Source organism: Fundulus heteroclitus, chromosome 21, assembly GCF_011125445.2.
Source record: "Fundulus heteroclitus isolate FHET01 chromosome 21, MU-UCD_Fhet_4.1, whole genome shotgun sequence".
Taxonomy (NCBI): domain Eukaryota; kingdom Metazoa; phylum Chordata; class Actinopteri; order Cyprinodontiformes; family Fundulidae; genus Fundulus; species Fundulus heteroclitus.
The window spans coordinates 13,470,593-13,496,188 of record NC_046381.1 but is presented as its reverse complement, the minus strand read 5'-3'; the positions used below and the strand labels follow the sequence as shown (position 1 = coordinate 13,496,188).

The window sequence follows — 25,596 nt, the reverse complement described above, 5'->3', positions numbered from 1 at the left end:
TTAAAAAACCTATAGCATGCATTCAATTCAGCCCCCTTTACTCATCCCTGATCCTGATAAGCAGAAGACAATGGATGGATGGAGGATTTAAGGATGGATAAATAGATGGATATACAACTCATCTGACGAAATACAACTTAGTCGGCTGTGTTATGTGTTTTCACAGAAGGACATGTAGACCTGCTGTTGTTTCATCTGATCATTCAGGATGATTTTTTAAAAAGGTTTCTTTTTGTCTTGGCGCTGGTATAGAGCTAATAAACTTAATTAATTTTCTTTACATTAAACTTTTTTTAGTCGTTTTCTTTTCTGAGTTTTCATCTGATCACTCAGGACGAGACAATTTAAAAAGCAAACTTGCACTTAAACTGTCAACTTTAACCGCCCAGTCGAGCAACGCCTTTGAATTTTCTGAAGTTTATTTGTGGAAGAGGACCTTATCAAGCAGATCTCCTGGTGCACTCCTTTTGTTAACTTTAGCTGCCCTCTGGAGCTCCTTCAGAGCCTCCTCCTTCCTGCCCTGGGTCATCAGCCATCGAGATGATTCTGGGAGGAACCTGTTGAAACAAAACTTCCACTTCAGCTCAGGACTACTCAGGCAAGGTTTTAGTTTTAAAGTATTTTTTTCAACCACTGACCAGAACAACATCACCAGCAATATGACAAGAGGGCTGAAGAGCACAATTTGCAATATCCTCCAGTTATTCAACAAATAGGCAATACCAGACAGAAGCATCTGTCCGACAGAAAAGAAACTGATGATGGACATTGTGCAAAGAGCAGACTTTGAAGGATCAGTCCATTCCACCACTGAAAACCAGATCAGGAGAACAATTATGGTCATTAGTGTGTGACACTGGTGAAGAGTCTAAATCTTTTGCAATGTTTAAACTCTACCTTTGTAACACGTTTAGAGCTAAATACATCAGAGCTAAGTAATTAAGGTTCACAAAGTAAAAGAACAAGCAATAAAACATTGACCTACTCAGTATGGATGCGTTCATAACAATGACACCACTTGAAGTCCCGCAGAGAAATTTTAAAACGATATAAACATAGATGTTGGGCGAGAGAGCCGTCGTCATTGCAAACAACAGGTTGAGGGAAGCTGTAAGCAGGACTGCTAATCTTCTGCCAAACCTGGAGACAAGAACACAGAACTTTATTGGTATTTAAAATCTAAAGGAACACAGAAAATGTACATAAAATCTAATTTAATCATAAAACTTAACATCTTTCTTTAAAATGTATATCTCGTTAGAGATATGTTTCCACATGAGCTCAAATGCTTCACATGTTCCATTCTCAGTATTCGTTTCACACAGATCCTTTCTGGCGCCCAATCTCCCACCTCTGTTTTGGGTGTTGATGACCAATGTTATTTCATTAAAAAAAACTGATCACTGCATTCACATACACCCCGAGGATCTTTTTGAGATTAGAGTTGTTTTAGGATTGTGGAAGTCCACCCTGCTCTTAACCACCGTGCGCCAGGCCATTAGCTGCAGCCTCCGGGGCCAACTAATAAGGTTTTCACCAAAGACCAGAAGAGTTACCTGCTGCAGATAAGATAGTAACTGATTAAGCTGCCATCACAATATTTCCAACATTGTATCCCAATAAACATTTTTTTTAAGTTGAAATGACATCTAAACAACGTCTAGATCACACAGGTCAAGCTCAAGGCTGGAGGCCTGGGCGTGCCAGGGATACTTCTTTGTCTGCCTCAAAAGATAATTTCATATTCCTATTAATAATGGCCTGTCGCTCAGTAACATAACACTTGTATCCCACGATGCACAACAACGGGTATATGTTTGGGTGCACAGAAGCTACACTGTTCAGACTCAGAGATGCAGAAAGGATACTTGCAGTACTTTCCTTGTTTCCAAGAAATTAAAAACCAGTTCAGACCCACTTTGTTCTGAAGTGAACATTTTACTGACAAGTAAGCCTGCTGCACAATGAATTTAGTTGACGTGTCAATGTTTGGAAACGCAGAAAATAAATAACCACAGTAAATTAATAAATAACATACAAGTGTTCAGTGAACCGTTGCATTTTGATGAGGCTAGCATCTGCAAAAATCCTGTTTTTGTTTAAAGCTGTGTTAAATTCATTTTCTACAAAAGCAACAGCCTTACAAAGGAGCTGCTTTAAAACCTTTATGTAACAGTAGGATTGGGCAGTTAACAAATGTGGTGTTAAAATATGTTCTAATTTATATGGCAAAAACCTTGTTGAATAAAAGCGTTGGGAGATTATTATTGTTTGGAATCCTACATAGGCCTAATTTAAATTTAAGCTACCCAGCAGCTGAGTGGTACCTTCCAGAATCCCAGGTTTGGTTTAGTTAGACAAAACCACCTCGTTTTACTATTGACTCATAATTTATTCATTTATTTTTTATTCATCATGTTTGGTTGGTGAACCTGCGATCCTGAGGGAATATGATGAAAATAAGACTATATATTGCAATGGGAAAGAAATCTATATTGGTGGTATTAGTGTCAAAATGTCTTACTAAAATCTCAGAGATGGATTTTTTTTTACTATGAATATATTTTTAAAGTAGCACTGTGTAACATTTAGCCACTAGGGGGCACTATATCTGTAGCTTCCAGGTTTAGTGCCCTGAAGGCCACTGGCAACAGTGTCTATCCATATTTTGAAATCTGATAGCTTTGGACCAGCAGAAGTCATGGACTGACTTGATTATACTCCCATTGAAACAGAGAAGGAGAGGACAAGACAGAGCCGGGGGGAGAGGTAGTTGGAGGGGAGGAGCCGTGGATGTTAAGGACGGTGCAGACAACAGGCTCAATCAACTGATTATGAAAGGCTACAGGAACTTCTGCAGAGGAGAGCTGACAGGGAGGTTTGTGAACTATAAGTATTATATTTTGTAGTGATAACCATGGCCATGACAAACTTGAGGATGAGTAAAGTAGAAGCAAAATAAATTTGTGGTTTACAAATTCCAATAAATGTATTAGTCTTGAGACAGCATCTGCCTCCACCTCAGATTGATCTCTCTGGGCCCCTTTGATCAGCTCCATCACTTAGTGGGAGTGGGGGGCTGTGGAGTGTGTGCTGTAGGGCATGGTGGCTGATCAGGTGGTGCCTGGGTCTTGGGTCTCTGGGGAGGTACCCAGAGTGAGGTGTCTGGTGGGTTCTGCACCGGGGTCTGTGGCCCCCACCTGGGCGGGGCTTTGGGGGCCTCAGGGGGCCTTGGATGGCCTCTTGCAATACTCTTTGGGTTTCTGCGCCGGCGGACGTGGGTTACTGGCCTGGTAGCTGTGCTGCCATTGGGTGGGTCCTGGGGTGTGTTGTCCTTGGGCGGGTGTTCTGGCGGAGCCTCAGGGGCTTGGGTTCTGTGGAGTATTCGCTGTGGGTTAGGGCCAGTGTATACCCGGGTGTCTGGCCCTCCCGGGGCCTCTAGCGCGCTAGAGGGTCTTGGGGTCTGTCGAGCTGGGAGGGGGGTAAGGTATATTAACATCTCATGGCAGACGCGCTCCCATTCAGGGGGGTGAACCCAGCCTGGGTGTCTTATATGGTGTGGGAGTTGTTTGAATGTTAGGGTTGGGGGGGTTAATTAAATTTTTATTTCCTGGGGATGGGTAAACCCAGGAAAACCCACCTCCTATGGACCTGCATGCCACACATGTAGGTCCATAGGGGGTGGGGGCTTCGCTGGGGAGGATTTCCCAGCCCGCTGTCTTGTGACGTCCTAGACCCCGATTTTATTATACATAATAGACACTTTCTTTTATAATATTCTCACAACACACACCCACTGTATGTAGGGCATTAATTGGGGGGGGGGGTAAGACATCTTGTGTAGGCTTTACCCCTGGTGGCCTCCTCTGCTCCCAGTTGCATTTAGACATTGAGGGTTCTGGGTAGGGTGCATTGGGGGGTGGGTGCACCGGCACACAACATTTTAGCAGGCGGAGGCAGGCTTGCAATCTCTTTCACACCTCTGTTCTCCGCTTGCCACCTGGAGTCCAAGGCCTGGAGGAGGAATGGATACCAGGATACAGGCCAGTACATCAGGAGACGTGGAGGAGGCCGTAGGAGGGCAACAACCCTGCAGCAGGACCGCTACCTCTGCATTTGTGCAAGGAGGAACAGGAGGAAAAACTGCCAGAGCCCTGCAAGATGACCTTCAGTAGGCCACAAATGTGCATGTGTCTGCTCAAACAATAAGAAACAGACTCCAGGAAGGTGGTATGAGGGCCCTACGTCCACAGGCGGGGGTTATGCTTACAGCCCAACACTGTGCAGGACGTATGGCATTTGCCAGAGAACACCAATATTGGCAAATTGGCCACTGCCGCCCTGTGCTCTTCACAGATGAAAGCAGGTTCCCACTGAGAACATGTGACAGACATAACAGAGTCTGGAGACACCGTGGATGACATTCTGCTGCCTGTAACATCCTCCATGACTGGTTTGGCAGTGGGTCAGTAATGGTGTGGGGTGGCATTTCTTTGGGGGCTTACACAGCCCTCCTTGTGCTCTTCAGTGGTAGTCTGACTGCCATTAGGTACAGAGATGAGATCCTCAGACCCATTGTGAGACCATGTGCTGGTGTGGTTGGTTCCTCCTAATGCAAGACAATGCTAGACCTCATATGGCTGGAGTGTGTCAGCAGTTACTGTAAGATGAAGTCATTGATGTTATGGACTGGTCCGTTCCCCAGACCTGAATCCAGTTGAGCACATCTGGGACATCATGTCTCGCTCCTTCCACCAATGCCACGTTGCACCACAGACTGCCCAGGAGTTGGTGGATACATTAGTCCAGGTATGGGAGGAGATCCCTCAGGAGACCATCCACCACCTCATCAGTAGTAACACCCAGGTGTTGTAGGGAGGTCATACAGGCATGTGGAGGCCTCACACGCTACTGAGCCTAATATTGACTTGTTCTAAGGACATTACATCAAAGTTGGATCCACTTGCAGTGTGTTTTTCCACTTTAATTTTGAGTGTGACTCCAAAGTCAGAGCTCCATAGGTTAATACATTTGATTTCCATTGATAATTTGTGTATAATTTTGTTGTCAGCACATTCAACTATGTAACAAACAAAGTATTTAATAAGAATATTTCATTCATTCAGATCTAGGATGTGTAATTTTAGTGTTCCCTTCATTTTTCGAGCAGTTTTATATATATATATATATATATATATATATATATATATATATATATATATATATATATATATATATATATATATATATAGATCTGATTAATATTCCTGAAGATGCCACACCCACTCCTTTATCTACCCCTCTTCCAATCAGAGGGGTGGAGCTCCAGCAGGTGCCACTGGTTACACTCATGTTCCACATTTCACACGTTTTTTTTTTCACTATTTTTTTTTTTTTTATTCGGCATCTGAACAAATGTAAATAAGTTCTATTCAATAATCTAGATCTTATTTTGGACATATTAAACCCAGACTGGAGGATTATCCACCACTAAATTAAAGTGGGTAGGAACCATAGGAAGCACTCCATTTATGATTTTTTTTTCAAAATAAGCTCATTAATTATTATCTGAAATGAAAAAAATACAGTTTTTACTGTTACTGTTTGTACAACCTGAACCAATGGCTGAAACAAGGTTGATATTTTTTTTTACAGAACGACAAGGTAAAAGGAAATGTATTTACCTATCAGAAATAGCCCCAAACACCAAACATCCAACAAGAAAGCCTGCCATGAAGATGGACTGCGATGCCTCTATCAACCCACTTTTCTCACAAACTAGATCAAACTGTAAACATGAGCAATGGTTACTAAAAAGAAGATAAAGATGCAATCAGAATTATCAGGAGAAATTGCTCTGATTCGGTTTTGCTTACTTCTGTCACTAGGGTTGAAACACCATGTGAAACCTCATATTCAAAGCCGGCGATGCATCCTGTTGTGCTGTTAAGGCCATACGCTTCAATCGTTTCCAAATCCAGATCCACAGGGGTGAACATTTTACACTTTTCAAACCGTCCATCCTTATCCACCGGGATGGTGAGATTTTTTTGTCTCTCCTCTGTCAGGTTTGGACCTTTTTCCAATATCCAGTCGGTGTTACAGTGATGTGGAAAGCTCATTCCCGTGAACACCTGGCTGCTCACATCGAACGCAGGGAAAATGCTGGGTATGCATAACACAACGAGTAAGGTTTTCTGAAACAAACCGAACTCCCCCACCTCCTTCAGGACCTCTCCGAAGGTGCTCATCTTGGCAAGTGGCTTGGATTACACAGGCCTCCAGTATATGTACTGTAAATATTTGTTAATATTTAACAAAGCACAATAAAGGTAGTCATGGTAACTTGCTCTATCTAGTAGTAGGGAGGAACAGTTATTGTAGTATACAAAATGCCATTCTCTGTTTACTGCCCCATGAAACACCTATCTTTCGGATGTGACAGTATCTTATGTATGGAAGTGCATATGTGGTTTTTAGGACTTGACTCAAATGTTTTTTCTATGTTGGAAAATAATAATTTCAAATTACTGTAGCTTTGGAAAAACAACACCTTTATGCCTTATACTTTGATAATTTGTAGGTATTCCAGCTCCTAAATATGGCCTTTAAGCATGATTGTGTACAACACTCATTAAAATCCAGATCTCAGGGACTCACTTTACATACAAATAACCCTGTAGCTGTGTCACTAAAATGGAACGTCACCAGGTGTACAAATGTTTGAGTAAAATAAATTTAGTCACCCGAACCTTCTTAATACACAGATGCAGCTGAGATACACCAGTTGCATTTGTATACAACTGGTTTATCAAGTTTATTTCACTCACACAAGTTTCTTGTGTCCTCCATCCGTTCATCTGGTTTTGTAAATTGATGCATTTTGCTCCACACAAATAGACTCTGACGGACAACAGAGGAGTGTTCTCTGTCATGCTGTAGCATGTCATGCTGGTGGGAAATTCCCGATTGAATAGAATAATTTTTATTTGTGACTCAATGGAGAACATATGGATGAAGGAGTAGGATCCCCCCCCCCCCCTCTGTCCAATTAAGCTTATTCAGTCCATCTGTTGCCTCGTTATCACACTCATGCTTCCCACCTATCTCCCCTTCTATTTAAACTCCTGTTTGTCGTTTGCTTCTTGCTGGATTATTTTGCTGCCATGCCTGGTCCTTCATGTCATTTACTTTGTTCAACCCAAACCTGCCTCAGTTTACTGTTTTAAAAAGTTTTCTTTCTTTTATTCTAATTATTTTACTTGCTGTGCTGCTTCTGCCCACCTGTCTACACTTGGGTCCACTCCAAGAAACACAATCTTGACATACCAGACCTCGGGAGAACAAAACAGATACTTGCTATGTGACTGACTTAGGCATATTTTCCAATTTAATGGCCACATCGGGTGCAGTCCACTGCCAAAAAATCTTAATCTTCACACTGAAGAAACCCTGACTTGCCTATAAACTGCCCTGTGATCTGCTGATCCACGCAATCCCCCATTGTGTTTTTTCCCGCTGTAAATCATTAAACAAATTTTTTTAAACTAGCTGGGAAAAAAAAAAAACTTCAGATAGCTTCAACAAAAAAAGTATTTAATTAATTTAAATCGGCCACAGAAAGGGTGGAAGGACACAGTCAGGTCATAAGACAAGAAGATACACCACATCAGGTTTGCAAGAATGAGACTCTATAAGATTTTATTACTATTTTTTGAGAAACAATTGCATTCATATCTGTATTTAGCTACTGTCTATATTCCAGGTGGATTTAAGTATCAGGTCTGTGTTCAGGACAAAGTTCAACCACTGCGGAGCAATTAGCCACAACAGGGAATTGGGTCTGTTTGTGCTCCAGATGTTGCTGTATGCAATCTTGCAGCAGTTGTTTATCAGTCGCTGTTATATTTAGCACCTTAACTTTGGTATTGTGTTGACTTTCACTATGAAGATGCCGATAAATCAACATCTTGATATAAACACTGGCATTTTTCCATAACACACCCACAGGCGTTTGAACTTTAACATTGCTACTTCCTTTAAAAAATTGTATAATCAGATAAGGAGTAAGGTACGATGAAAGCCATTATGTTTATGAGCTCCTTCAAGCTGTGCGATATGTAATAAAACAATTACATTGCATTGATTGATATTGCATAGTTTTGTTCGTCTTGGTTAAGTGAGCAAAAGTGTGGTTTTTAAAAGATTTTTAAAAATGGGCAATGAGGGGGCCAGTCGTATATATGCAAAACAGGCCCCTCTGTCATTGGGTGTGGGGGTGAGGGGGGCTGTACTTTTTTTAAGGGTACATTGAGAAGTTTGGATAAAGTCATCAAGAAACAGGTGTTTCTGGGCCAAAACTGCAGGTGTAGTCAGATAAATTTTTCCCAGTAAAACGATGCTGCTGAGGTGGACATATGGAAGCTAATTTATTTCCGGATGTTGTGTGGACTAATCGTTATCTATGTTTACAATGATCCCAAACAATAAACATTAACACTGATTAGATAAGCATTTGTCTGACAAAGGTCGTATTGTCATTGCTACATAATCACATGTGGCATGATTTCAAACATGGCACCGCCTAACCCATGTGCGCACCTTTTACTCCTCTGACCCAGAGTGTGTGTCATCATAACTTTATATTGACTTAAATAATCTTTCATCCCAGAGACTGTGTGATGAGGCTGTCATAAAATGCATTGTTTTTAATCAGAAACCGTTTATTTAAATGTCATTAAATACAGGTCAAATAATCTTTTAATTAAACAATGATTTTTTTCTGCTAGTTTAGAACTCTGTTTTTTCTCTCTCGACAAATAAAAACATTTGTCATAAGATTTTTTTTCACCACATCAGAAAATAAAAGCATAATTTCCTATAGCTGGTGTCAAAATAATCACTTGCCAGCATCAGAAAAAATCCAAAGTGTGCTAGCTGCATCTGTTGAGGTCCAAATTTGTTTCACAGAGAGAGATGTCATCACAATTGGATGTTGGACCAAACTAAGAAACGTATCAGTTTTATCACGGTGGTCCAAAGGTGGTTAGAGCTGATAGACTAAGTTGAAATCAATTCCTCCTCTTCCTCTCTAGGTCAAGTATTTTGACCTCCAACTCTTGTGTGTGTGGGAAGTGAAGCCTTTGTGTTTGTATTTCTTTCTAAAAGGTCACTGAAAGTGTAATTTTTCTCCATTTTAGGTACACCTGGTCTGCCGTTCTGTTAGCTGTGACACCATCCAGGGAGGCAGATCATCTGCCATTACCATGTAACATAGAAAGGATTCCTGGATCAATGTGTGCTTCTGTGCTTTTTGTCTCTCTGCTCTGTCTTCTAACCCCCAGTTGGTCGAGGCAGATGACTGTTCACACTGAGCCTGGTTCTGGTTCTGCTGGAAGTTTTTCCTTCCTGTTAAAGGGGAGTTTTCCTCTCCACTGTCGCTTCATGCATGCTCAGTATGAAGGATTGCTGCAAAGTCATCAACAATGCAGACGACTGTCCACTGTGGCGCTACACTCTTTCAGGAGGAGTGAATGCTGCTTGTCAAGACTCGATTCAATCTACTCAGTTTCCTTAGACTGGAAACTTTTTGACTAATCTGTGTGATTTGCTTGAATATGATGTGTTATGAACTGTCTGGCGCTATCTAAATAAAATTGAGTTGAATTTAAATGGTAAGATTATTTATGCATTAGGTTGGTTTTAAACATTGAGACCGTTAATACAATAATGTACACATTTTGTATGGAATTGATATGATTTAAAAAAAAAACTAGGGCTGGGCAACGATTAAAATATTTAATCGCGATTAATCGCCCTGATTAATCGCGATTAATCGCGATTAATCGCATTGTATTTACAAACTCCAAGAATGAATTCAAAAGTAGTGTAAAGAGCACTTTTATTTTAATGTTCTGCTGCCATATGAACAAAAGTGTTGTAACATTTGTAGCACTTGTTTTATACTGGATATTTTCAACCCATCTATTGAATTTAGTGCACTAGTTGATCTTTTCTTCATAAGAGAACAGCAAGCACTGCAGCCAAAATATGGCCTTTTTTGACCTGCTGTATATTAGCCAGTCCCTAAGCTTGATGTATCATGAAACTGTTGACCTTTTGGGTTTTGTGGTTTTTATTTTATTATTACAATTAAATAATAATAATAATAATAATAATAATAATAATAATAATAATAATAATAATAATAATAATAATAATAATAATAATAATGTTATGTTCAGTGTTTTTTCGCTAATCCACCTCTTATATATTTCAATCCTTATGTAATTTTGTCTGTGTTGTGTGCACCTGCCTGTTGCTTTAATCCTATAAATTTCCCGGTCGTGGGATAAAAAAAGGATTAGCTAATGTTATCTTATCTTAAATAACACTTTTTAATATATGTACTGGGTTCTTTCAATTCAACTCAATTCAATTCAATTTTATTTATATAGCGCCAAATCATGAAACATGTCATCTCAAGGCACTTTACAAAGTCAAGGTCTTAATTACATGTTATGTGTGGGCTCCAGTAACATCCATCCATCCATCCATCCATCCATCCATCCATCCATCCATCCATCCACTGATCTACCTGGATGTTCCCTGGAGGACTGAAACGCCTCAGTCAGAGACGTCAGTCTGTGGGTCTGTCGGGGCAATGAGAGAAGTTTCGTCTCCTCTCTCCGTTTCTGGGGCTCGACGTTTTCATGTTTTTTCACGTGCTTAGATAAATTTGTTGTGTTTCCACTGAAATGAACCGGCTTTTTACAAAACATACAGCTTGATTTCATTTACGGTATTAAAATAAAACCGAACGGTGCTACTTCCCCTGTTCATGTTTTTTCGCTGCTGCGGTCTCTCTCAGCTGTTTGTTTGTTAAGTTTGTGTGAGAGCTGAGTGGGCGGGCCAGGCTGAGCCTGCGTGCTGATTGGCTGGCGCCACTGAGCCATGTACGAGAGGGGAGGGGGAGCGGGAGAGTGCTGCTGTGACAGCGCGCTGCAGTCAGCGCGCCTGCTGACTGACACTGACTGAAAGCATGTGAGCAACATGCGTTAATGCGCGATAAAATAAATATCGCCGTTAATAGTCTAATGAATTAACGCGAAATTAACGCGTTAACTTGCCCAGCCCTAAATAAAACACAATTAAATGTTATCAACTGCTACCTTAATTTGTCTCCAGTTTGAGTTCTTGTCCTCTACAGCAGTGTTCCCAAACTTTTTAGCCTGCGACCCCCAAAATAATAGTGCCACAGACTCGTGACCACCTTTTTGGCGGCTGGGATTTTTTTTTTTTAGGCCGTAAATTACAATAATAGTTGTAAAATTACGAGAATAAAGTATTATTTTTATAAGAACTCATTGAAAAAAGTGCATCCTTCCCCCTGTGTTAAAATAAGAAATGTTGAGCATCTGGTAAGACTATACATTAGTATCATTTCTATAAATAAAGAAATAATATATCGTTTTAGCACATCAGCGTCAAATCACTTCACGACTTTCAAGAGGTGTCTCGCAACACCTCAGGGGGTCCCAACCCAGAAATGTTTCATAGGGGTGGCCAGATGGAGCCACTTAAACTAAAAGCCATAATTTCAGGATTCTAGTGTATTGCCTGTAGAAAACTATCTTAAAGACTTAAGTAACGGTACAGTTAACATTTTGAGTTGAACAACAATTCCTTTTTCTTGTGTAATTATATTTAGAATAAGGTGTACATTTGTGCATTTATTGGAAAACAAAACAGTTTCTAAGGGAAAGTGGATACTGACAGATACAAATAAAAGCGCAACATAATCTCAGGAAGAGCGCCTGCCTACAATTTACACTGGCCAGTGGGGTGGCCAGGACATGGCAAAGGGGGGCCGTGGCCACCCACAGGTCTGTCACAAGACCTGTCTGTCACAAGGTGTGATTTGTTCCCTTAGTTTAATTAATTCAAAATACCAAAGGATAACATTGTTTGACACATGAAATAAGGATTTCTCACAATCTAAACTCTGCTTCAGTTTAGGTCTTCTTTTAGTCCTCCTGGAGTCACGTTACGTGCATCATGCTAGAAAAAAGTCCAGGTATGGTGAGGGGTAAAATTTAAAAGTGCCGGTACTGCGGATACACTGGATTGTTCCAAACATCTTGGGGCGCTAACCTCAGCTCTTCTGTGGATGTAAGCTTCCTCAGATCCTTCTGTCTCTTTGTGTGATCCCAGTAATGTCACATTCAGTGACGTTAAGATAGGGCCTTGTAGGGGGCCATGTTATCACTTAAAGGACTTCTTGTTTTTCTTCACACTGAAGTTCTTAATCACCTTGGCTGTATTGTTGGGGTCATTGTTCTGCCGCAGAAGAAATTTAGGACCAAACATAGGCACTGATAAACCTGTATTTCTTGATCCTGAATAAATCCACACCTAAATATGCAGAAATGCAACCCCGAATGTGCAAAACCTCCACCATGTTTCAATGTTGCCTGCAGAAACTCGACATTGAACTGCTCTCCAGCCCTTCGGCAAACAAACCATCTTCTGCTAGTGCCAAACCTTTTTGACTCATCAGTCCAGAGCAGCAGCTGCCTTTTTTCTGCACCCCAGCTCCTATGTTTTTTGGCTTTTTGGCTGTAACTCTTCTATGAAGGTCACTTCTGGCAACACTTCTCTGGACACTGGGTATGTGTAGCTGGACCCTTCTGAGTTTAACCTGTTGCAAGCGGATGGCACTGCTAGACATCTTCCAGTTTCGGAGGGAAACAACCTTGATGTGTTTCATCTGCTGCACTAAGTTTCCTTGGCTGATCGCTGCGTCAAAACAGTCGGTACCATCTTCAGCATGGACCGTTTCCATCTGCTCCTTCAAAAGAGCTTGAACAGCATTTCTCGTGTGATTTGAAACATTTGTCTGGGAGAGACAGACCTTGCTTATGCAGCGTGACCACATTGTGCCCTTGCCACAGTGTTGGACCTGTGACATGAAACTGTCTTCCTCAACCTCATCTTGGTAGCAAAGTCTGACTGTTTCTCACCCAGTTTTAAGCCTCATACTGAGCTGCTTCTGTTTTAGGTTATTTCTTTGTTTAAAGCGACATGCGACAATGACGAGCATTAACAACCTTTTGGTATGATTGGTTTATCACATGATGGCAATCCTACAGAATCCCATACTTTTTTCAAGTGGACCTACAAGAATTGAATGCTGGTTAGAAGGCAAAGGGTACTAACATCAAAATAGAGATGCGGTTTGAATCTTTCCTTTGTTTGCCATCTTCGGATTTGGCAAAATTCTAAAAATAAACAATCAATACTTACAGTTTTGAGAGCCTTCCATGTTTAAGGCATTTCATACATGCCTAAAACTTTTGCAATGTACTGTTTATTATAATACATCACATATAGGCCTCAGGACATTTTTGGATGGAAAGATCATTCACATCATCGATTGGACAGACTGCATTTGTTTATTTTGACATGCTGGTTTTCTGAGGTTCCTAACAAAGAAGTTGCTCCTAATACACACAAATGCTGCGCAGGCCCATTATAATTTACATATAATTCAGAAAAAAAAAACATGAATTCAATATTTAACATTTTTGTTGGAGTGTCAAAAAAATAAACAGACTGTAACAAATAAAATGTGACGCACCTTTTAACTGATAAACTCTACAGCTAACTCAATACAAACTAATAGCAGTGACCATTTTATCAGAGCTTCAGTAAAAATATGAATCACAACTTTGTAGACTTTTCTGCCTTGTCTTCTTGAGCAAAGGACCCTTTCTCAGAAGTTTCATCAGACGATTGTCTGAAATCATAAACAAATGAAACGAGTGATATGTTAGCAATATGAGCTACAGTAACTAGCGGGGGCAAAAATGTGCGGACTCACTTGTTTTCAGCAAGGTCCTGAAGTTCGACATTGCGAGTTTCAGGCAGCAGCACACAGAGCCCTCCAGCCACGATGGGGACAATGCCGTATATCAACATGGGGATGGTATGATGGTAAACATCCAAGAGGCGAATCAGGGGAGCGAGGATTCCTGCCACCCGAGCACACATGGCGTTCAGACCTACACCGTTCTGCCTGGTAGGACAGAAGATCAACTCATCAGCAGTCTCACTACTTCGATGAAGCTAATACTCTCCAAATAAATTTTTTAAAATGAATCCTTAGTTTTGCCTGTAGGTTGCTGTCTTACCTCAGAATGGTGGGATATAGTTCTGCTGTATAAACATACACTGTGGCAAAACTGGCAGTGGCAGCAAATTTACCAAGAACAGCTATGACTGTGATCACGACGGGAAGATCTGATGGGCAAACAAATTAAATTTCTGTAATGATGCCTATGCTAAAAAAAACACATGTATAGCTCTCAGATGTCCTTTTGGCAACAGCTTCAAAGGATAGCTAAATAAATAAGTCATTTGTGATGATTTTTAAAAAAATAAAACATTTGCAAGCCAAAGTTTTATTACCTTTTGGTACAACAAGAACACAGAGGCAAGCCACACCTCCGAACAGCAGCACCGTGGCTTGGCATATTTTCCTTCCAAAATGCTGTAGGAACGGCAAAATACCCACACGGGCAGGAACCTCCACCACGCCAAAGATGAACTGGGTGAGGTAAATATCCAGGCCAAAGTTGCCAACATTGAGGCTGAATCCGTAGTACATCAGACTTGTTGCAAACCTGTTAAGTTGCAAGAAATACGTTAAGAGGTCCCTTTGAGACGCAGCTACAAAGGTGGCAGCTGAACACTCACCAGACGCTGCTCATTATCAAAGCCCGCTTTCTCAGGTATCTTAACCTGAAGATGTCCAGCATGGTTCCCTTTTTGTTTGCGCCTTCTCCTTCTAGCTAGAAAATTCTAGCCGTGATTAGTGAGAACGTGTTTGGTTTTGGCAGAAGTCAGAGTGTATTTGGTGCGACTCACTTTCTCCAGCAGCTCCTCCGGTACTTTCCTCTTGTTCACTTTAGCGGCTCTCCGTATTTCCTTTATGGCCTCCTCCTTCCTGCCCTGTGTAATGAGCCAGCGAGCTGACTCTGGGAGAATCCTGGTTGACAGATAACCCCGGGATCACAAACTGTACAGTGATGATTTTACTTTTTTTTTTCTGTGGCTATGGGGTCTAAAAAGGTTTTATAATTAGGCATGGGCCACTTACTCATATATTAAGTCGACTGACGCTATATTGCACTTTATCACTTTAGCTGTATGACATGTAGTAGCAAAGGAAGCTGGAATCAAACCCATGACCTCCCAATTGCGAAATGATTTTAAATCCCATTGAGCCCCCAACCAGTCTATGGATGGAGTGAGGGTTTAAATGGTCATATATGTGGCTATCTGGAACGTAAGGCCATGCAGGGCTGCTGCTTCTCAAATGTTGCTACAGACTGCCCGTTAGCTGGCTGAAAGAAAGGTATTGCATATTTTCTTATGGTCACATAAAAGAACAGTTTGCCTGTTTGGAAATGTGTTCAGTCAGGGGCATTCAGTTGTTTAGATGGCAGTCAGATCCTCACAATACTGATGTCAAAAATAGCCCATTGATACCTAAAATATAATTGTATAATCTGATGCAATCTGTATAATCTGATTGGATTTGACTTTGGAAAGTGCCTTGAGATGACATATGTCATGAATTGGCGCTATATAAATAAAATTGAATTGAATAATGACTAAAACTTTGATACAGTCTGAGCCAAAAGTTGCTGATATTTGCCTAAACTGTCTGTTGTGCTTCTCTTAAAATAATTTTTTTTATCTCCTTCTCTGTTCTGTTTCCCTTTCTTTGGGAAAGAGATATTCCTGCCTCATGCTCTTCTTGCTTTCTGGGTCGGATGAAGGACAGATATGGGGAGGAAGCTAATGGACCACCACCCGCCACATTTACTGAGGTAACACTATTTCAAAACTGAAGGTGAGAAGCTGTTTTAAATCAAAGTAATAAAAATAATGTGTGATACCAATGAAGTCACGTTATTTTTACTCGTGCTTCTACTGGGAGAATCTCTTACTTTCTTGTGCCTATGTGGAAAGTTGGTAAAGAGAATGATCTTCAAATGATTGAATTTACTTGAGCAAGTTGAAAATATTTTTAATAGACACAACACCTCCCTGGAAGTTGCACCCAGGGAAATGCTGAATGGAGAAAAAAGAGATGGAGGGCTCACTTAACTGAACTGAGAAATAAACCATTTAGTCAATGAAGTGATTCATTTCAGTTTGTTCACTTGAATGTTTTGTTCTTTTGAACGAGCCACTCATGAACGGCAACACTATTGGCACGTCTGCGACTTTGGGCTTCTTTTTTCTCTAAAGTCACTTGCAAATGCTATGATTCACGGGTTGCAGTTTTTGGGCTTGTTTTTGAATGTGACAGTGCTTATTTTGGCTTGGCGTTTTTCCCCAATTCAAACCCTTTTTCCTGGCCTGGGCAGCAAAAGCTATTTAGTGACCTGGTCATGCTAATGCAGCGATACAGGAAACACCATTGTTGTAATCAGACCAAAATATCTGTCAGAAGCTTCATTCCCTTTGAATATCTTGCTTTAGTTGATTCACCTGTTGCTCAAGAACTGTTCTGTGTTTTCTTAGTTCCTCTTAGTTTTCCTTTTCTTGCTTGGTCAAGAGATTTCTTCTTTATTTGATTCTCAGGAACCTCCAGAGAATGAGAGGTGCTTTTTATCTGCTCAATTAGAACTTTAATCTCCTGAGGCAGTATCTAAATTTAGTAGATGTGTCGATCTTTAGCTGAACCTCTTTAGCATCAGTCTCTGCTTTTAGCTTCCTCAGTTTGAGATGCAACAATCTGCATCTGAAGGGCCTCTTTTTCTTTAGCGCTCTGTTGTTCTGCAAACTGATTTTCTTTGGACTGGAAATTCTCCTTAGCTGTCCTCAGAAGACATTCAGCCTGAGACTTCAATTTATTTCTATTTTCTTTCTCGCCCTAAAGTTGGCGTTGGGGGGGTTGGGGTAAAGGACCTGAAACGACGTAACCCGAAAGCAGGAGCAGGCTTTCAGTATGAGATACCCTCACCAAACCACCCAGCTTATTTATAAGGAGCGCCCCCTTCTGGGATTGCACCTACATGTGTGCGGCTGGCATTATCCAGCCACACCTACTTATAAATGCAGTCATATTGATGCTAACCAGTAGAAGATCCCCAGTACGAGGATAAGAGGGCTGAAAAGCACCAACTGCAGGATCCTCCAGTTGCGGATCAAAAAGGCAGCTCCAGACAGGATCATCAGTCCAAGAGGAAAAAACGCGTGGCAGATGATGGTACAGAGAGCGAACTTTGAAGAATCGCTCCATTCTCCACCTTTTTAAAGGAACATGACAAATGTGGAGTACATTGTGTGTTAACTGGTCTAATTTGCAGCTATGTACTAGGAAGACAGGTAGCATTAAATTCAGCTGTCAATACCAACCAATGACGAAGGCATTTCCAACTATTCCAGATGTTGAGATGCCACAAACAAATTTCAGAGCAATATAAACATAGATGTTGGGCGAGAAACTCATTCCTACTCCGAACACAAACAAGACGAGGAGCGACAGCAGGACCACAAAACGTCGGCCAAACCTACAAAAAGAAAGGGAGAAACATTGTACTCGTTTCTAAAAAGCACTTTGCAAGTTGACTACGTTGTAGTTAATGGTTGTACGTAAGCGGTCGTTACCTGTCAGCCATCTGTCCGAGAACAAAGGCTCCGACCAGAAGGCCAGCCATGTAGACAGACTGAGAGGCCTCAGTGAAACTGCTTCTGTCGCACACCAGGTTGAACTGAAAGCGAAATCAAAGAGACACACGAAGGAACGAGGGAATTAAACTTGACTTCTGTATTTCTGGTTTGTTAACTTGTAATAAATGGGAACATTCAGCACTTTGCAAAAGTTATCCTACTCCATTAAATATCATGTGACAGAAAATATGTGAAGGAACATACACTGGTCAGATGAGACTAAAATTAAAATTTTCAGCCCGCGTGTAAAAAAAGTTATGTGAGAAGGAAAACCAACACTACACATTCTCTAAAATACATATCCAGACAGGATAAATGGTCAGAGTTGATGAGAGGATGGACTAAGCGATATACCAGGCCGTCCTGAATAAAAACATGCTTTAAATGAGTTGATTGGAGCTGAGGTTCACCTTCCTGCAGGACACCAATCATAATCAGCAGCCAGTTCTACAGTGAGGCCTTTTAGTTCCAACTACATTCATCTGTTTGAGAGTCGTAGTCAAACTCCAGACCTAAATTATACTGAGAGTTTGGAGCAAGGCTTGTACATCATTGTTTACAGTAGCTCTCTGTCCAGTCTCATTGATCTTGAGCTGTTTTGCAAAGATGATGCACAAAAACGTTGGTTTTTGACTCGAGGGAGCTGAATACAAATGCACATCCCTCCTTTCAGATTTTTGTCAATGAAGACTTTTGAAAAACTATGTATTTGTTCCTCTCACTTGACAATTTTGCAACACGATTACTTGTGTTGGTCCACCATGTACGTAAAATTCCAAGTAAACACAATTGGTTATGGTTGTTTTGTGACAGAAGGAAGTAAAAACTACTGTCTTTAGATACTGATCGCAAAGTTTTCTTAACAAGGATGCAGAAAACTTTAAAGATATATCAAATCTTGATACTGTACTTAAGAATAGTTACAAGGGCTCTAACTAGATTTGCAATACTATTTAATTAAATTTGAATGGATGGAAAAATATAACCTCTGAAAAAAAAACAAGCGGGCTGGATGTAAAACATATTATTTTAACGCTATATACCATCCTTTTTAATTGATACCTACAAAAATTGTCATCTTATAATGATTTTCTACCCTCTTCCTCATGTTCTTTACCTAAGATGTTCTTAGGTAAAGCTCAGGTATCTAAAGCCTAATTTGGGATGATGTGCAGATTCTCCAATCTCTAAACTTTGAACCTTCTTCCAGTTTAGGATGTTGTTGGCTCTTTGATTTGTTCATGTAATATTCTGAGTTCTGTTATGGTTTGTTAGTGTTAGTTTTCCTTCTCTTTCATGTCTTTTGTTATCTGGCTGTTTTGAGTTCTGTCTGGTTTGGATTCTTGTTTAGGTTTGTGCTTACTGTTTTAGTTATGTCTTCAGATGCTTCTTAGTTTAGGTTTTGTATTTGTGATCTGTTCCTGTGTTGAGCCTCGGCACTGATGTCTGGTCTAATTACTTACTCTGCACACCTGCCTAACTCCACCCCTGCTGCAATCACCTCTCACCGGTTTCACCTGATTCCACCTTCATATAAACTGCTGAGACCAGACATCAGTGCCAGGTTGTCCTGTTGAGTATGGGTGAGTCTCCTGCAATTCTGTGTGTTGGTTTGTGTTTTGGATTTTTGACCCCTTTTCCTCCAGAGACCTGTGCCAGTCTGTCCGGTCTGTTCCTGCCTTGTCTGCCCTGCTTGTTAGTTTATTTTTTGTCATCTTTTTGTTCTACAATCTGTTTGGATTTTTCCCCATTTTTTGAGTTGGTAATTAAAGAGCTTTTTTTAAGAAACCTCTGCTGGTCTGGCTGAATTCTGGGTCCTTTTCCTCAATCATTACAGTTCAAGGAGTTTTAAACCTGTTCTGTGAGTTTTATTTAATGATTTGTCTATCCCATGCATTACCAAATGCCTTTAAATGTTTGTTGTTGATGTTTATTAAAACCTAGATTTATGGATCTAACATTTTTACACTCTTAAAGTACAGTAACAATCAATATGTCTGTTGAGGCATGTTTTCTGTATATTCTGCTTTACTGTCGACCGATTAAACCCTTTAAAGCACTTTGTGCCTTTAAATCATGTGGCTTTCAGCTGACCATTGTTCTAAAGTCAGCACTTATTTAGCATCAGTCAATCATTCAGTGAAGAATATGTGGTGTATTGGAGACCAGCCAAAATGATCTTTTTATGGTGGTCTGTTCAAGATTTTCTTACCTCTGTCACAATGCTGGAGGCACCTTTGGGCATTTCAAAATCGGATCCGTTTGTGCATCCTGTCGTGTCATTAAGACCGTACTTTTCAATGGTTTCCAGGTCCAAGTTTACGGGCATGAACATTTTACACCTGTCAAACTGTCCCTCGCTGTTAACAGGTATGGTGAGGTTTCGCTGTCTTTCATCAGTCAGGTTGGGCCCCTGCTCCAAGATCCAGTCGGTGTTACACTCGTGCGGAAAGTTCATGCCTGTAAACACCTGGCCGATCACATCGAACGCCAGAAATATGCTGGGGATGCATAACGCAGCCACCAAACGCTTCTGAAACAAGCCAAATTCCCCGATCTCCTTCAGGATTTGCCCAAAGTCGCTCATAATGGTCTCCTTAAGTCCTTGGCAAGCAACGAGGACGAATGATAGCTTTGGTTTTAAAGCTGGCTTCTTAGAACGACTCTCATCCCTCGAGTTAATGTTTAAACAGGCAATCACTGCACTTTTATGTCCTGTCAAATTACTGACAGATCAGCAAACAACGATGTCGGAAATGGGTCATCATTATTTCTCATTTAATTAACAAAAACAGCTGTTGGTAATACTATTTGATAGATTCTAATAAAACAACCAAAAAAATAAACATTCTTCATTTCTTCTATAAAAAAACTAAACTTAATATTGTGAAATAAACACAACATCAGCGCAGCGTTGTTATGTATACAAGAGCAAATGAACCATGATAGCTGCTGTTTTGTGGTCACAAAGATGTGGGGTCTGACATGTAATATCCCTCTGAGGGTTTTAATTTTAGCATTACTCATGCAATGAGTAAAAAATCTGAGAAAACTATAATGTTATTACAAATCATATGAGTACTGGACTTGGTCTTCACGGGTCTCTGTTTCCATTTAGTACCTTTTTTCTGGTCTTTCCAATGTTATTATTCGATTTGCAATGAAAAGGAATAATAAAAATAATTCTTTGGCTTTCCAAATGGAGCAGAGGTATTTAACAGAAAGCTTGGGTTCCTTAAAAAACAGACAAAATGATTAACATGTTGCTTTAACGTAGGTCTAACTTTTCTGACAAACTTTCTTCACAACCTCATAAACAATGGCAATTTTGAAACGGGTCACATGGGCAGTTGCCCAGGGCTGCACTAAAGGAGGGCTACACAAGAACTGTATGCTTAAAAATAACATTTATATTTCATTAGTGCCTTGAACACGTTTTACATTGCATTTATTTGTGTGTGGGGATCCCTGTGTGTCACATAGCTGCCCCCGCTTGCTGTTTCGAACAGTCAAGCTCTGTTTACCGTCAGTCCCACTGAGCTCACGTTGAGTGAGGCTCAAGCTACTCTGTCAGGTACTGAATTTAGCTACACAAAACCAAGAAATTTGAATATATTATTCTTCCACAAACTGCCCTGTAGGAGTTGGGATCAGCAGAAGAAGCTGGGCCATGCTCACACTGCCAAGGTCTCATTATACCCCTATTGAACATCTTGGACATTAGGACCTAAAAGTCAGGATACGTTTTCTTAAAGGGACAGTGTGTAAGATTTACTCCCATCTAGTGGTGCGCTTAGTGAATTAAAAAAACGCGCTGGTGCTTTGCAGTTAAGTTATTTCTACCGAAGCTGCGGAGTGTCATAAATGTGACAATGTGACACGCGTTCAAGTGACCCCTCAGGTGATAGCTAAATATGCTGTTATATTGAATTAACTTACCTGTCCAACAGAAGCCTCCAACTTCCGCATCTATTTTGAATCCCCGCTCCCTCATGAATTTTCGCTGGTAAAACATACGCCGATAAAGACTCTTGTATTCCCCAATTATTACTTTTTTTCTTTTCTTGCTTACTTTTTCTTCCCTCTCTCTGGGCAAAGAGTATTGATGGTCCTTTATTTCAACTTATATTGGCAAGTAGGATGATCTGTGGTCGTTTTTGCTTGTTTTATACTCCGTCTCCACCAACAAGACATCTTCATTTACAGGTAAAATGCGTAAGGCTAATAAGTTTGTCCCCTTTCAGCTACTGTAATCGAAAATGGCATTGAAACGCGCCGTCTTTCATTGGGTGAACTCCCACCTATGTATTTATAAACAACTCATTCTAAGCTATGAGAACGCTTTAATTTTTATGTGATTGTTATTAGACACGAGCAGAATATGTATTTATATAAGCAATACTTTTTGCTAATAAAAAGTCAATTTAGTTACACACTGTCCCTTTAAGTGTACAGAAGAGGTCTGTAATTGCACAAAATCCACGTCTATTGTAGACGATAGACAACGTGAAGGCTAGTAAAAACAAGTTGTAAAATCTCATCTGAGTCATGTTTTAAGATAGAGAGAATAATGGACCTGAAGGCACTGGGAGCAAAGTACCAGACTCAGTTTTAAACAGCGAGGGAGCAGCACAACACAACTTAACACACTCAACCAAATGAGGCAGCAGTTCATAAAAGGATATTTGAACGGAAACACAGGGAAATTACAGAGTTAGCTTTTATGTGGTTCATTTTTGCTCTTTGCACAAAGGTGATAACGACTTACTGCACTACATAAAAATCTAATTACAAAACACACCTTTATTTTTTTCCTGTGCGTTCCTCAGAAATATACAGAATGAAACAGAAACAGATAAAAATACATTGTTCTTTCAAACATCTTCATACATTTTTCTTGAGAATTTTGTTCTTGATTATCTGGTAATCACAACAAGAAGGGACATTTTTTGTCTCTCCTTTGCACTCCCCTGGTTTTTATCCTTATTGTAATTTGTTGCTGTGGCTTTAAACCAAGAAAAGCACAATGAAGCAGAATTTAAAAAGGAGTCAGAGATAAAGAGACGATTACACGTGCCTCAACAGAAGTCAACACATTAAAAAAAAGCAGAGTTTATGATGTCTAACATTCATTATCATGCAGTTTAAAAGCCTCTGGAGTTCTCTTAGTGTTAGTGCACACTGTTGAACAAGCTGCCTCAAACACATCTTCATTAGGATTCTCTGTGTTGTCATAGTCACTCACCAGCTGAGGACACAAAGAGAGCGTGGTTTCAAAGAGGATTACAGTGATTAAGAGCGAAAATGTCTGAATTTCAGTACAAATACTGGTGATCATTTTTGGCCCGTGTTGTTACTCACTGTCACATTGCACAGTTATGCCTCAGACTCATCATTCATCCCGCCCAATGTATTCTTAACCAGCCATCTGTTCTTGTGCTGCGTGTGTCCGAAGCCCTCATCGTAATTTCCCTTTCGTTTGAACAGTTGTTGGTAGTGAAATATGCAGTAGAATTCGCCATTCAAAGGTGTGTAATTTTGCATGCTAGAAAGAAGTAAATGTTAGTAGCAATTCAAATTGTCCGTCTTGTTTGGTTGTCAGAAAATATATCTGGTAAAAAAAAAATGTATGAGGGCAGAGTTCCTGCTTTTGCAAAGTTACAGTATAATAGATGGTGAATATGGCTTTTAATAGTCTATAATAGGTGCAGGCAATAAAGTTATTGTTATATTTGCAGTGTTTGGCAGCCAATGTCAGGAATTACTAAAATATTATTTTTATATATTTTTTTTGGTGGGGGATGGGGTGTCAACTTTAGCAAAAAAGTTACAAACATAACTTTCTTCTGAAACAATAGGATGGTAACGATTTAGGTGACTGCTCTTTTATTTTACTGTAGCAGCTAATTATTAATACCACTACCAGTCAGAAAAAAACACGTGTTGGTAAAATGAAAAGATTGTTTTAAAACTAAACTGCCATGGTCATGAAGAACCTGGCCTACATATAGGTAAATATTTTGGCAAAAAAAAATAAATTTAAATCAGAAAGAGTAGTAAAGGCTGATTAAAACTGAAAGAGACACTTGTGAAACATATCTTCATATCCCACCTTAATTTCTTCTTGCACTTTTTGCAGCAGAAGCACGTTTTGTGAAAAATGTATTTGTCTGCCGTAATTTTCTCCATTTGATATACCGGCTTCAGACAGGCTGAGCACATCTCTCGAGAAGTTGGTTGAAACTGATAAGAAAAATTAAACTGGGTTTACTTCGGAGAGTCAAAATCAAGGAGGTTATTTTTTAACAAAAATGATTTATTCCAAAGTGGCTGATACAAATAAAAAAATTAACACAATTTAAATGTGAAGTAGAACAAAAAAACAACAACTCAATAGTGAAGCAGCAACAATAATGATTAAAAACATCAAAACCTAAGAAATATCAAAAGCAATAAACGCATAAATGAGCAATCTACCTAGCACTTAATTAATTAGACGATAGTGATAATGTGAGAACATGTAAGAGAAAGAAACACTTGTCTGTTCAGATATCCAAATCATTGACCTGATTTATTGGCTGCTGAACCTCTGGATGTGCTGATAGCTGATTTGTTACAGGGTTGATTACAGCCTGACTTATGGTTGCTTTTGTTTCTGGCTGAGCAGCAACAAGAGCGGAGGTTTTTGTGTGTTACTGGTTACCAGAGTTATTAGTCCTCTCATAATTTCTAACCGCTGTCCCTCTAATACTGTTTCCCTCGCTGTCAGTTTGCACCTGGAGCACGCTGAGCTCTCGATGTTGGTGGCTGTCAGAAGTTTGCTTCTTCCCTTCTTGCGTGGGGTCTACTTTTTTACCTTGATTGGGGCTATTGCATGTCACTGTCTTCGTAGTTTGAAATTTTCCTTCTGGCCTCGGGTTCAGTTGACACTTCCTACAGATTGAAGTTCCCTGTGGCACAGCCTCTGTCTTATCCATTTTTCTAGCCTCTGACTGGATGGAGATGGATGCAGGTGAGGAGGGAGGACTTTGCCGTTGATTTGTAGCAGATGCATCTGAGCTGGGAGATGGTGAAGCCCATGTAGAGGTGCCTCTTTGTGGAAGAGGACTTTCTTGTGGTTTGGTTCGGCTTGAATCAATTTTGCTAAGATTGTCAGAATATGAAGATCCTTGCGCAACCCCCATGGATTCTTTGAACATATTTGATAAACCTGCGATATCTGCGTCAGATTTTAGCGTGGACACAGAAAAAAGTGCCTTCTTAATGGTGTCCTCAATATCCTTAAGTCTGGCTAAAGTCTGCTCTTTTAGATTCATTATTTCCTCACTTGCACGCTCAAGATCTCCATAAACATACTCCATTGAGGATTTGCTTTTTGTCATGTCTGCCGGTGACTGCATCTGTTTGTTTTTACTTTCTTCTTGGACCTTCTTTTCTCTCTTTTTGTCTCCTTTGACAACCCAGTCAGGGACGCTTTCAAACACCCTCCTGAGAGACGTAACATCAACCTCACTCGTGTCACTTTCAATTTCTTGCACGCGACTCAGAATGCCTTGCAGCTGCTCCTGCTTTCTCAAGTGTTCAAATATTTCCATGGCCGCAGTTACGTTCCCTCTCACGATCTCATCCATGTGTACGGACAGTCGCTGTCTGCGTTCATCCTCTGTTTCCATTCTTGCCTTCTTTTCCCTCATTTGAACTTTGATTTCTTGCTTTGTGTCCTTGTCATGCATGTATGCGCTGTCAGCAGTTATTCCACATGTGTGAGATAATGGATCAGCCCTAATTTTGACAGCGTCATCTGTAGTGCATTCTCCTGATGAGTGCTTTTGGGGTTTCTCGCTTGAC

At 40.3% G+C, this 25,596-nt stretch overlaps 4 protein-coding genes across 5 annotated transcripts in view; all 4 read right to left on the bottom strand.

Moving 5' to 3' along the window:
- LOC118556736 (solute carrier family 22 member 13-like) overlaps positions 1-6,266 on the bottom strand; it is an 8,532-nt gene extending 2,266 nt beyond the window's left edge. Inside the window, exons 1-4 of the mRNA XM_036124858.1 lie at positions 5,877-6,266; positions 5,685-5,788; positions 986-1,140; positions 639-810 (exon numbers count right to left, since the gene is read on the bottom strand). Of these exons, the coding sequence (XP_035980751.1) occupies positions 639-810; positions 986-1,140; positions 5,685-5,788; positions 5,877-6,251 (806 nt within the window). The 5' untranslated portion in view covers positions 6,252-6,266. The remainder of the gene's footprint in view (positions 1-638; positions 811-985; positions 1,141-5,684; positions 5,789-5,876) is intronic.
- A 7,190-nt stretch (positions 6,267-13,456) lies between these two features.
- LOC105938416 (solute carrier family 22 member 13) lies at positions 13,457-20,883 on the bottom strand. Its single transcript, XM_012880142.3, has 10 exons — positions 19,961-20,883; positions 17,686-17,789; positions 17,434-17,588; positions 17,153-17,324; positions 14,929-15,049; positions 14,758-14,852; positions 14,470-14,684; positions 14,193-14,301; positions 13,883-14,077; positions 13,457-13,798 (listed from the first exon to the last, which is right to left on the bottom strand). Exons 1-10 carry the CDS (start codon positions 20,333-20,335, stop codon positions 13,723-13,725), a joined length of 1,617 nt encoding a protein of 538 aa, XP_012735596.2. The 5' UTR covers positions 20,336-20,883; the 3' UTR covers positions 13,457-13,722.
- Positions 20,884-22,450: 1,567 nt separating this feature from the next.
- The window catches only part of LOC105938405 (xin actin-binding repeat-containing protein 1), a 37,257-nt gene continuing 34,111 nt past the window's right edge, over positions 22,451-25,596 (bottom strand). Inside the window, exons 8-10 of one of the 2 annotated variants that reach the window (XM_021307381.2) lie at positions 23,861-23,991; positions 23,110-23,293; positions 22,451-22,996 (exon numbers count right to left, since the gene is read on the bottom strand). In XM_021307381.2, coding sequence (XP_021163056.2) covers positions 23,125-23,293; positions 23,861-23,991 — 300 coding nt within the window. In that variant the 3' untranslated portion in view covers positions 22,451-22,996; positions 23,110-23,124. Of the gene's footprint in view, positions 22,997-23,109; positions 23,294-23,860; positions 23,992-25,596 lie in introns of those variants that run through there. The other variant, XM_036124854.1, reaches the window with a different exon arrangement.
- LOC118556735 (xin actin-binding repeat-containing protein 1-like) lies at positions 24,289-25,494 on the bottom strand. The gene has a single exon (XM_036124856.1). It carries the CDS (start codon positions 25,479-25,481, stop codon positions 24,441-24,443), a length of 1,041 nt encoding a protein of 346 aa, XP_035980749.1. The 5' UTR covers positions 25,482-25,494; the 3' UTR covers positions 24,289-24,440.